The 11,510-nt window shown below is 74.0% G+C and overlaps 3 protein-coding genes across 3 annotated transcripts; 1 reads left to right on the top strand and 2 right to left on the bottom strand.

Moving 5' to 3' along the window:
- Positions 1-960: 960 nt before the first annotated feature.
- UCN (urocortin) lies at positions 961-1,260 on the top strand. The gene has a single exon (XM_088530711.1). The coding sequence runs from the start codon at positions 961-963 to the stop codon at positions 1,258-1,260; it is 300 nt and encodes a 99-aa protein (XP_088386837.1).
- A 2,772-nt stretch (positions 1,261-4,032) lies between these two features.
- On the bottom strand, positions 4,033-8,493 carry TRIM54 (tripartite motif containing 54). Its single transcript, XM_088530754.1, has 8 exons — positions 8,278-8,493; positions 7,419-7,591; positions 5,845-6,016; positions 5,679-5,774; positions 5,370-5,603; positions 5,203-5,225; positions 4,516-4,640; positions 4,033-4,145 (listed from the first exon to the last, which is right to left on the bottom strand). Exons 1-8 carry the CDS (start codon positions 8,443-8,445, stop codon positions 4,033-4,035), a joined length of 1,104 nt encoding a protein of 367 aa, XP_088386880.1. The 5' UTR covers positions 8,446-8,493.
- Positions 8,494-10,393: 1,900 nt separating this feature from the next.
- On the bottom strand, positions 10,394-11,470 carry DNAJC5G (DnaJ heat shock protein family (Hsp40) member C5 gamma). Its single transcript, XM_088530712.1, has 3 exons — positions 11,343-11,470; positions 10,994-11,207; positions 10,394-10,557 (listed from the first exon to the last, which is right to left on the bottom strand). The coding sequence occupies exons 1-3, from the start codon at positions 11,453-11,455 to the stop codon at positions 10,396-10,398; spliced, it is 489 nt and encodes a 162-aa protein (XP_088386838.1). The 5' UTR covers positions 11,456-11,470; the 3' UTR covers positions 10,394-10,395.
- Between the last annotated feature and the right edge of the window lie 40 nt (positions 11,471-11,510).

Below are 11,510 nucleotides of genomic sequence, written 5' to 3' on the forward strand. Positions count from 1 at the left end.
CGGGCGCTGGAACAGGCTGCGTGACCGCGGCGGCGCCGCGCGCTGCCCTCGCTCTGAGTCACAGCCCTGGCGAGCGGCTCCCTCGCTGCTCCGCGGCTGCAGCACTTGGCCCCGCGCGCGGACCCCCGGCACGGTGCCACCCGCGCGGCCGCCCCGGCCCGGTGCTGCCGGGCCGCGTCTGTCACCCCGCGATGGTCCCCGCTGCTGCCACGTGCTTGGCCGGGCACAGCGAGGCCACCGCCGGGCGGGGTCCGGAGCCCCGAGGCACCCGGCTGGCCCGGCTCGGCTCGGCCCGGCACGGCGCGGGACAGGGCGGCCCGGGAGGGCTCGGCCCGGTCGCCGCTTCAGCACCGCGGACAGCGGGGTGTGGGGGCGGGGCAGGGAGCGCCGCGAACCGGGCCGGGGCGGAGGGGGCTCCCGGGGCGGCGGGGGGTCCCCCCGGGACGGCGGGAGAGCGGCCGGGGCGCGCGGTGCCTCCGCGGGGCTGCCCCGTCGGGCGGGCCGGGCCGGGGGCTGCCGGCGGGGCCCGAGGGGGACCGGGGGGACCGGGGCTCGCGCCGGGGCCGCGAGCGGCGCTGCGGGTGCGGGAGCCGCAGCCGGTACCGGAGCTGGACGCCGCCGTCCCGGCCTCCCCCCCCCCGCACCGCCCCCGCCCCCCGCCGTCCCGGCTGACGTCAGCCCGGGCTCCCGACCCCCATATAAGCACCGGCCGCGCCACCGGCTCAGCTCCCGCGGGACCGACCGCTCTGCTCCGCTCCGCTCCTCCGGCAGCGCTCCGGCACGGCACAGGGCAGCGCGCACCGGGTACGGGCGGCGCCGGGACCGCGCACAGGGGCCGCGACGGCGCACGGGGCCGGCGCACGGGGCAAGGGCTGGTGCGCGGTGATCGGGTGGTCTCGCCCGGGTCTCCCCCGGTGCCCCAACGCGCCCGGCGCTCCGCAGGTGCGGACGGAGCCCAGAATGCGGCGGGCGCTGCTCACCCTCCTCCTGCTGCTCGCCCGCCCGCCGCCCGCCGCCGCCCGCCCCGACGGCGCCGTCCCGGAGGCGGCCACGGGCGCCGAGGCCGAGGCGCGGGGCCGCCCGGCGTGGCCGCCGCTGCCGCCGCCGCGGGAGCCGTGGCGGGCGCGGCGGGACGAGCCGCCGCTCTCCATCGACCTCACGTTCCACCTGCTGCGGCACCTCCTGCTGCTCGCCCGCGCGCAGAGCCAGCGCGCCCGCGCCGACGACAACCGCCTCATCCTCGACGCCGTGGGACGCTGAGGCCGCGGGGGCTGCGCCGAGGGACACGCCGGGAGCCTCGGGGGGCCGCACCGGGAGCCGCACCGGGGACTCGGCTCCCCGCGGCCGCCGCATCCTCCCCGCCTAGGGCCGCTGAGCCCCGCACCGGCCACCTCACCGGGACCGGGAGCGGCACCGGACTGCGCCCATTGCAGCCGCCTCCTCCTCGACGTCGGGGCGGGACCGGCTCCGGGACGCGCCCGCAGGTGCCCCCCGACCGGCACCGGTTTTGTAATAAAAAGTGGTGGAAACCGCAGTCGTGAGCGAGTGCGGGTGGGGGGAAGGGCTCGGGGTGGCGGCACCGGGCAGCGGCTCCGCGCGGGGCTCGGGCCCCGCAGCACCGGGACCGGCCGGACCCCGGGGGCGGGGCCGGGGCTGCACCCCGCGCGGGCGGGGGGCGAACGGGGTCACCTCCCCCCCCCCCCCGAAAGGAGTAGGGGGGGGGGGGAGGAACAGGAGCCCCCTCCTGTCCCAGAGAGCCCCAAGGGGCTCCCCATGTCCCCCAGCAGCGACACCAGCCCTGGGACGTCTCACAGCCCCGTGGGGCAGGGGCAGCTCGTGCTGCGGGCAGGGGGTGGGATGGAGGAAGAGGGACCGTGGCCTTGGCAGGGGGCAGCTCCTGGGCACGGGGACGGGGCACGGGGCACGGATGGGGCACGGGGCACGGGGACGGGGCTGGAGCTCCCCGGCATCAGGTGACACTGCAGGACAAAGCGGCTGTGAAGAGCTTGGGGCAGCTACAGACTGGGGCAGCCGCGGCCAACCCACAGCGAGGGCGTCTGGGGCCAACACGGCAACAACGTGAGGGCAACGGGTAGCCCTGGAGCTCAGCCCCGGCGGGGGAGCAGCACGTGGAGCAGCCGCAGAGCCCACGGGAGGCTGCTTGGACGGTGCCGGTGCTCAGGGCAGGGGCAGCTCAGGGCCATCTCAGCCAGGGCCGGGCAGCTCCATGGATGGAGCCGCTCCTCTCCGGACAATCTGTTTCAGGGTTTGGGCTCCCTCACAGGAGAAGGGCCTTTCCTTACGGCTCAGCAGTGTTCCCAACGGCTCGGGTTGTGCCCGGGGCTGCTTGACTTTTCACAGTCACCAGGGCCTGTTCCACCCTACGTCAGTCGCCAGCCCTCCCCTAAGCGGGTCCCCCTGTGCCGCCTGCCCTCCGGGATGCCCGCGACACGGCAGGCGCTGGCTGGAGAGCAGCGCTGCCGTCCCCAAGGGGCCGGCAGGGACCTAATGGGATAAACACCATGTTCCTGACGGGAAGGGCCAGCCCGGGGATTGCCGGGGGGCAGCGCGGCTGCGAGGGCTCTCGGGAGCCGCCAGCCCTGGGCACCGGCTCCCAAACACTGGAGCAGCCTGTGGTGCAGAACACTGAGATGGGCCTCAACACCCGCTAGCCCACACGGCAGGAAGACACAGAGCAACCGGAGCGAGATCTGGAGGGGCCTCTGAGCTGGGGAGCTGGGTGACGTCCCGGCCCTGCCCCATGCCAAGGGGGGGTGGCCGTGTCCCATGCAGAGGGACGTGCCCTGCCATGGCCTGAGGAGCAGCTGCTGCCTTGGCCATGCCCCATGGCGAGGGATGTGTCAAACCTGTCCCACGCCAGATGTGCTGGCCATGTCCCAGAGAGGAGCTGTCAGGCAATGCCCAGGCCAATGGAAGTGGCCATGTCCATGCCAGGGAGGTGACACGGTGTCCCACAGCAAGGGAAAGGGCCGCCATGTCCCCAGGAGGGACTTGGCCAGGGATGTTGCTGCCCTCAGGCTGATTGCGGCTGCTCAGGGCAGAACCAGGTGCCACCAGCACCCGGATCACGTGGGCCCCTGTGTCCTGTCCCCCCCACGCGCAGAGGAGTCCGGATCCGGCACCACAGCCGGGCCGGACAGACCAGGCCCCACTGGGCCTCGGGACAAGGAGGGGGCCGAGCCCCACGTCCCCCCGCGCCGCCTCGGGCGTCAGCGTGACGCGTGGGGCCCGGCGCCCGGGCCGGGCGGTTGACGCAGCCGGAGCCGGCGCTGGCGTGGGTGGGAGCAGCCGGTTCGCGCCCTGGCCGAGCTCATCAGCGCCTGTTTGCGCAGCGCGGCCGGGGCACCGCGGCTGCCGCAGCAGGGAGCTCCAGACGGTTCCTCGCGCAGGGTTTAATGGTTGGGGTGGGGGGGGGTGCTGCACCGCGCGGCTGCTGCTGACGGGCTGCAAGGCCGTCGATGCCGCCGGCGCCACCGGAGCCGCGGGCTCCCCGTCCGGACGCGGCAGGGCCCGTCAGTGCTGGCCTGCATGGGAGAGCAGCCTCAGCCACCAGCCCCACAGAGGGTCCTGCCATGGGTCCCGCAGCGGCAAGGAGGGCAGGGAGGTGCCCTGGCTGGGCCACCCCTGCCGGGCCCATGGTTCGGCCCTGCGCAGCTCCCGTGGCCCCATTGCAGAGTGCCCCCCCCCCCCCACACACACACACATTGTAGCACAGCTCCCACTGCAGCACGTCCTGCATTGCAGCGTGTCCCCCTCCCACCCCCCCCCCACTGCAGCACGGCCCCACTGCAGCACGGCTCTCAATGCAGTGTGCCCCCTCCCACACTGCAGCACAACGCCCACTGCAGTGTAGCCACCCCCCCCCCGATTGCAGTGCGGCCCCCCATTGCAGTGCACGGCTCTCAATGCACTGTGCCCCCTCCCCTCATTGCAGTTACCCCCTCGCCTCGTGCCTACACCCCCCCCCCCGCCCAGCCCGCTCCCCCACTGCCCCCCGAGCGCTGCCCCCGCTCAGGCGTCACCTTCGGGCACCTCCGGCCCCTCGGGCGCCTCCGGCCGCTCCTCGTCCCCCGCGGCCTCGCTGCCCTCCAGGGCGCCCTCGGCCTCCTCCTCGCTCAGCGGCTCTGCGGGATGCAGCACCGTGACCGTCGGCCCCGGGGCAGCCCCGCACCCTCCATGGTCCTGTGCCCGCCCCCCGCCCAAGCACCCTCCACCCGTCCATCCCCAGCGTCTCATCCCCCATCCCATGTCCCCCCCGTGCCCTCTGTTCTCCCCATGTCCTCGATCCCCTCCATGCTCCACATCTCCTGGCCCATGTCCCCCCCGTCACCCCATTCCCTGCATCCTCCCCATGTCACCCAAGCACCCCACATCCCTCCACGCTGTGTCCCCTCTGCATCCCGGTGTCCTCTCACCCCTGGATCCCCACATCCCTCTTGCCTCACGCCCCCTGGTCCCTGCACGTCCCCTGCCCCCCCATGCCCCATCCCGCACCGCTGCAGAAGTCGATGGCGCTCAGGGCCTGCGCGGCGCCGTCCACGCGCACCCGCAGGTGCTCCAGGCTCTCGTAGCCGGGCTCGGGCCGGCTGCCCAGCGGCTCCTTCGACATCGCCACGATCCTGCCGGCACCCGGCGCCGCCTCGCCCCGCGCACGGACACGTGGACCCCCCCCCCGCCCCGGACACAGACATACGGACTGCCCCGTGGAGCCGCCCACGGACCCACGGACACAGTCACGGCCTTACGGACAAACCCCGCCTCCAGAGCCACCCACAGACTAACGAACACACGGACACGGACACAGACACGCGCCCCCCCCCCCCCCATGGAGCTGCCCCCAGACACGCAGCCCCCGTCCCGCCCGTCCCCAGCACACACAGACCCACGGACCGAGCGCCCGGTCCCTGCTCCCCGGCTGCCCTTGGACCGACAGCCCGAGCTCCAGCACCCGCCCTGGCCCCACGGCCCCCTGCACACCCGGCCGTGGATCTGGCACCCACACACAGACCCACAGACTGGCATCTGCGTCACCTCCCGCCACTGCAAACACACGTGTGGCCCCACACAGAGAGCAGCAGCCACCCATGGCGCCAGCACAACCGCCCCGGTCCTGCCCCACGGCCCCCACGGCCCCCACGGCCCCCACGGCCCCAGCCCTGGGCCCGGCACAGCCCAACTCACTTTTTAAGCAGCTCCTTGGAGTGCTGGGGTGGAGGGGGGGGAAGTGGGGGGTCAATCCATGGGGCAGCGACCCCCCCCCCAGGGTCCCCATGCTGATCACCAGCAGGACCCCCTGGAGTCGTGGGGCTGCCCCACACCCCACAGGCCCCTGTCCCCCCGCCTCACACCTGCAGGTACACGGCCATCTGGGGCTCCTCCATGGCCTGGATGGCCGACTCCACCAGCTTGGAGGAGGCTTCCAGGTGGTCTCCGTACTGGCGGATGAGGCTGCGCACCCGCTGCTCGCGCGTCGCCTGCTCGCGGCCCACGGCGCCCAGCAGCTCCTGCTTGCGCTCCTCCAGCACCGCGTAGAGCGCCTCGAAGCTCTGCGCCAGCTGCTGCTTCTGCCGGCGGCCGCTCTCCTGCCGTGACGCCCATCAGCCCCCGGCCGGCCCCACGGCTGCCCCACGGCCGCCCCACAGCCGCCCGCGCCCCACCTCGATGCTGCTGCAGATCTCCTCGAGCTGGGTGATGATGGCCTGCACGCGGTCGTTGCCCGCCACCAGCATGGCGATGCCGTCGCTGAGCTCGCTCTGGAGCGCAGGGCGTGAGGGCCGGCGGGGCGGACGGCCCGGCCCGCTCGCTGCCCCCCGTGGCACCCACCTTCTGGCGCTGGTAGACGGCCGGGAGCGGGGCCACCTCGCAGTCCTTGTGGGCCCCGAAGACCTTGCAGAGGGAGCAGGTGGGCACCTCGCAGCGCAGGCAGTAGATGTTGATGCGCTCGTCCTCGTGCTCCTCGCACATGAGCTGCTGCTCTGCCTTGGCATGCAGCGGCCTGCGGGGCGGCACCGTGCCCAGCGCGCGCCCGGCACCCTGCCCAGCGCGCGGCCCGTGCGCTGGCACCCCCTGCACTGTGCCCAATGTGCGTCCCCCAGCACTGTGCCCAGCGTGCTGCCTGTGCACTGGCACCCCCTGCACTGTGCCCAATGTGTATTCCATGGAATTGTGCCCAGAGCGCGGCCCGTGCGCTGGCACCCCCTGCACTGCGCCCAATGTGCATCCCACAGCACCCTGCCCAGCGTGCAACCCGTGCGCTGGCACCCCCTTGCACTGCGCCCAATGTGCATCCCACAGCACTGTGCCCAGCGTGTGTCCTATGTGCTGGCACCCCCTGCACTTTGCCCAATGTGTACTCCATGGAATGGTGCCCAGGGCATGTCCTGTGTACTGGCACCCCCTGGACCCTGCCCAACGTGTATCCCACTGCACTGTGCCCAGTGCACGTCCCATGTGCTGGCACCCCCTGCATTTTGCCCAGTGCATGTCCCATGGCCCCGTGCCCAGTGTGCCCTGTGTGCTGGCATCCCCAGCACCGTGCCCAGTGTGCCCTGTGTGCTGGCACCCCCTGCACTGTGCCCGGCACGTGCCATATGCTGGCATCCATACCCAGTGTGAGGCCCATGGCACCCTGCCCAGCACACATCCCATGTGCTGGCACCCCCAGCACCGTGCCCAGCACATGTCCTGTGCGTTGGCACCCCCTGTGCTGTGCCCAATGTGTATTCCATGGAATTGTGCCCAGCGCATGTCCCATGTCCTGGCACCCCCTGTGCTGTGCCCAATGTGTATTCCATGGAATTGTGCCCAGCGCATGTCCTGTGTTCTGGCATTCCCTGCACTGTGCCCAATGTGTATTCCATGGAATTGTGCCCAGCGCATGTCCCGTGTCCTGGCATCCCCTGCACTGTGCCCAATGTGTATTCCATGGAATTGTGCCCAGCGCATGTCCCGTGTCCTGGCACCCCCTGTGCTGTGCCCAATGTGTATCCCACTGCCCAGTGCGTGTCCCGTGTGCTGGCACCCCCTGCACCATGCCCAGCACCATGCCCAGCACCTGTCCTGTGTTCTGGCATTCCCTGCACTGTGCCCAATGTGTATTCCATGGAATTGTGCCCAGCGCATGTCCCGTGTCCTGGCACCCCCTGTGCTGTGCCCAATGTGTATTCCATGGACTTGTGCCCAGCGCATGTCCCGTGTGCTGGCATCCCCTGTGCCGTACCCAGTGCGCGTCCCACGGCACCGTGCCCGATGCATGTCGCGCATGCAGCACCCGTGCGCGCATTGCACTGTGCCCAGTGTGCGCCCTGGCACCGGGTCACCAGGCGCCTCCGGCACCAGCACCCGCCGCAGGCGGCCCCGGGAGCCGCAACCGAAGGGAGGGCTCCCCGGCCCCGCACCTGGCCGACTCCTGCTTGTAGATGTCGATGATGTTCTCGACGAGCAGGTTGCGCTGCAGCCCGTACACCCCGTGCCGGTCCAGCACCACCTCGTGGCGACACGACGGGCACCGGAACCGGCCGCCCGACGGCACCGCGCTGGAGCCGCGCGACTGCCACAGCGGGTTGGACGCCTGGGGGGCGCGGGGGGGAGTCAGAGCGGGGGCACCGGGACCCCCCGGGCCCCTGGGCAGCCGGGAACGGGGATCCGGCCCCTCCCGGCCGGTCGGGGTCCCGTTGTCCCTCTCCGCAGCGGGGAGGGCGGGAGGTCGCGTCCAGCCCCATCCTCGGTGGATGGGACAACGCGACCGGGTGGGTCCGGGTCATGTCACCCCACGCCACGTGGGCTGAGGTCGGATCCATCCCCCTCTTCCCTGGCTGCTCGGGGTCACGGTGACCCCTCCTTGCCTCCCCCTTTTGCAGAGTCCCCTCGGGTTCCTCTGGGGGGTTCAGGGTTGGATCCAGCCCCACTTTCCAGCCACTCTGGGTCCAAAAGCCCCCACGCCGGGTGGGCTGGGGTGGGATCTGGCTCCCCTTCCCTATCCACTCGGGGTCCCATAGTCCCCACACCACATGGGTAGGGGTGGGATCTGCCCCCCCCCCCCCTTCTCCGGCCCCCCCTTCCCTGGTCAGGGTCACATTGACCCCCTTTCCCCAGGGTCTCAAGGCTGGTCCCCTCCTGTCCCAGGGAGCCCCATGGCGCCCCTGCCACGCGGGTCGGGCTCAGATCCAGTCCCCCTTCCCCGGCTGGCCGGGTCCCACCGCCCTCGCGCCCGGCAGGTCGGTCGGGGCGGGATGCGGCCCCTCCGCGGCTCCGCACCTGGAAGACGTCGTTGGCGCATTTGCGGCAGAGGTTGTGCTGGCAGGGCAGGATCACCACGGGCTTGGTGAACATCTCCAGGCAGATGGGGCAGATGAGCTGCTTCTCGAGGCTCTCCATGCTGCGCGCCTCCGCCAGCAGCGGCTTCAGCCCCACCGCGAAGTTCATGGCCACGGCGTCCGGCGGCCCGGCCGCGCCGCGTGTCCCGGCCCCGCTCCCGCTCCGGTCCCGCTCCCGGCCCCGCTCCGGCCCCGGCCCCGCTCCCGCTCGCAGCCCCGCGCCCGCTGTGTCCGTCCGCACTAATTTTAGCCGCCGGGGCCGGCGCGGGGCCCGCGCAGCTGTCAGCAGCGTCGGGTGACACTGAGTCACGGCGCTGGGCAGGGGCCGCGACGCCCCCGGCGCCGCCCCGCACCCCGCGCGGCTCCTGCGCGCGGGCGCCCTCCGGGACCGGCACCGCACGGGGGTCCTGGCGGCAGGAACGGCCCCGACCCGGGGGCACCGAGCCCCGGGCCCCGCGCAGCTCCCGCGGCGGCGCCGCTCCGGGGGCAGCCCCGCTCCGGTGCCCGGTGTGCCCGCCGGGACGGTGGCTGCCAGCGCCGGGAGCGCCCGCCCCTGCCGCGCTCTGACGGCCCCGGGGCGGGCGGGAGCGGAGCCGGAGCCGGTGCCGCCCCGCACGGGGCCGAGGGGGCGGGCGCGGGGCCGTCCCGCAGCTCCCGCTACATTCAGGGGCCGGGGCTGCGCAGAGCCGCGGGCCGGCGCAGCCTCCTGTGCGGGGCCTGGCCCGGGACAGGGCGCCAGGTTGGCCCAGGTTGGCGCGGCCGGACGCGCCGGGATGGGTGCGAGGGCCGGGGGCACCCGGCCCCCTCGGCAGCAGCGCCTGGCCCAGCTGCGGGGACGTGGGGCAGCCCAGGGCACGGGGGGCCGGCCCCACTTGTGTCCCCATGGGATATGGCAGCCGAAGGGCCTTGGGAGCTGCGGGAACTGCCCTGCGCTGCGACCGGCTGCCGTGGCCGCCCCAGCGCGTCGGGCTGCAGCGCCTCGAGCAGCGCGGGGCGGTGTGGGGCGGTGTGGGGCAGCGTCTCGGCCGCCCCATGGCACGGGCGGCTCCGGCACGTAGAGATCAGGCACAGACGCTCCCTCCCGTCATCCTTTAATGGTGCCCATAAAACCAGTACAAACCAGGGAAGTGCCAGTGCGCGGGCCCAGCCCCGCGGCCGCCCGCCCGCGGCCGGCAGGGCGGGCAGGGGAGGAGGCAGCGGCGGCCGGGCCGCCGCCGCGGGCAGAGTTTGGCTCCCGGCGCCCGCACGCGGGGTCCGGCAGGCGGCGCCGGCCGCGGGGATCACGGGGATTACAGTGTTAACGGTCTCTCCAGGCAGGGTCCCCGGCCCGGCTCCGTGTGCCCCCGGCAGCAGCCCTGGCCGAGGCAGAGCCGGGAGGGCGGCCGGGCCGGGCCGGGGTGCCGGGGAACAGCCCGGGCGTGCGCGGGGCCGGGGCCGGCCCGTCCTCGCCGGCCGAGGCCCCGGGACTCGTGTGTCGCCGGGGCCTCACCTGGGGCCGGGGGGCCGGCGGGGCGCAGGGCAGCGGCGCGAGGGGCTGCCGGCCGCCCTGCTGCCCACGCGGGGCCGGGGACCCTGCACGGAGCTCGAACAGGGCGCGAGAGCCTCTGCACGGGTGCTGGGCGATTTAACCTGAGATTGTAGCCACAGTGAGGCCGGAGGGCCGCGCCGAGCGGCGCGGCAACGTCCTGGGAGCGACGGCGCCCCTGGGGATCCCGCCGGAGCGCGGGGCTCCAGCGGGGCCAAGGGCATCCTCACGCGCTTGTCCTGGTGCCCGGCGGCGGCTCCGCCGCGGTCGGCGGCGGCTGCGCCGCGATGGGGACCTGCGCGTCTGCCGAGCAAGCGCCGCGCGTGAGCGCCGGGCCCCGCAGCGCCCGCCAAGCACCGGGACCAGCGGCTCCGCGCGCTGCCTCCCGGGCAGCCCCGGCCCCGGCAGCGGGGCAGGACGAGCGGCCCCGCGGCCGGCCCCGAGCTCCGAGGGGGTCCTGGGCTGCCCGGGGGCCCCGCGGCCCCGTGTGGACCAGGGTGAGTCCCCCCGGCAGGACAGGCGCTGCCGCGGCCCTCACTCACCGCCGTCCTCCGCGCGGATCTGCGCCTCCAGGTCCTCGGGGTTCACATACTTGTAGGACTCGTCCTCCTCGGGCGGGCGGCACCTCCCGCAGCAGAAGCAGCAGCAGCAGCAGCAGCAGCAGCAGGTGAGCAGCCCGCAGCACAGCGCCAGCGCCTGCGGGAGCCGCCTCAGCCCGCGCCCCACGGCCGCCCCACGGCCGCCCCACGAGCCCTCCGGCCCCTTGGTGGCCCTGCACGCCCTGCGGTGGCCCTGCGAGCCCGGTGATGTGTGGTCTGTCCCCATAGCGTTCCTGCAAGTCCCACAGCCTGACCCGGGGGCTCTGAGGCCCCACAGCAGCCCCACAACGATCTCTGCAAGCCCCACGACATCCTACGAGCCCTCTGGCCCCTTGGTGGCCCTGCGAGCCCCACACCAGCCCCAGGAGCCCTGTGACGTGGGGTTTGGCCCCACGGTGGCCCTGTGAGCCCTGGGGGAGCCCTGCAAACCCCAGAGCCAGAACCCGGGGGCGCTGAGGCCCCCCATGGCCCTATGGTCACCCCATGGTCACCCCACGGCCCCGCGGTCGCCCCCGCGTCCCGGCCCCGCGCACCTTGAACCACCACTCGGACATGAGGAAGTAGTACTTGACGCTCTCCTCGCCGAACTGCTCGGCCACGTAGAGCCCCATGGAGCCGTACTCGCCGTAGAGGCGCCGCTTGCCCTCGTCGCTCAGCGTGGCGTGCGCGCTGTTGATCTCCTTGAAGCGCTCGGCCGCCGCCGGGTCCTCGGGGTTCTTGTCCGGGTGGTACTTGAGCGCCAGCTTCCTGCGGGCAGCGCGGCTGGCACCGGCACCGGCGGCCCGGCCCCGCGCCCGCCCCCCGTACCGGCACCGGCACCGGCACCGGCCCGGCCCGGCGCCCGTGGCCCCGCCCCCGCCCGGTCCCGCCCCGCCCCCGCACCGGTAGGCCTTCTTGATCTCCTCGGGGGACGCGCCCTTCTCCAGGCCCAGCACGCGGTACAGGCTCTCCCCGGCCCGCGACAGCTTCCGCTGCGGCCGCCCGGGCTCCGCCATGTTGCCGCGGGACGAGCCCCGGGGCCGCGACCCGCCCCGAGTCCCGGCGCCGCCG

The sequence above is a fragment of the Tinamus guttatus genome, unplaced genomic scaffold, assembly GCF_059628265.1.
Source record: "Tinamus guttatus ecotype Peru unplaced genomic scaffold, ASM5962826v1 Tinamus_guttatus_pri_ptg000386l, whole genome shotgun sequence".
NCBI lineage: Eukaryota > Metazoa > Chordata > Aves > Tinamiformes > Tinamidae > Tinamus > Tinamus guttatus.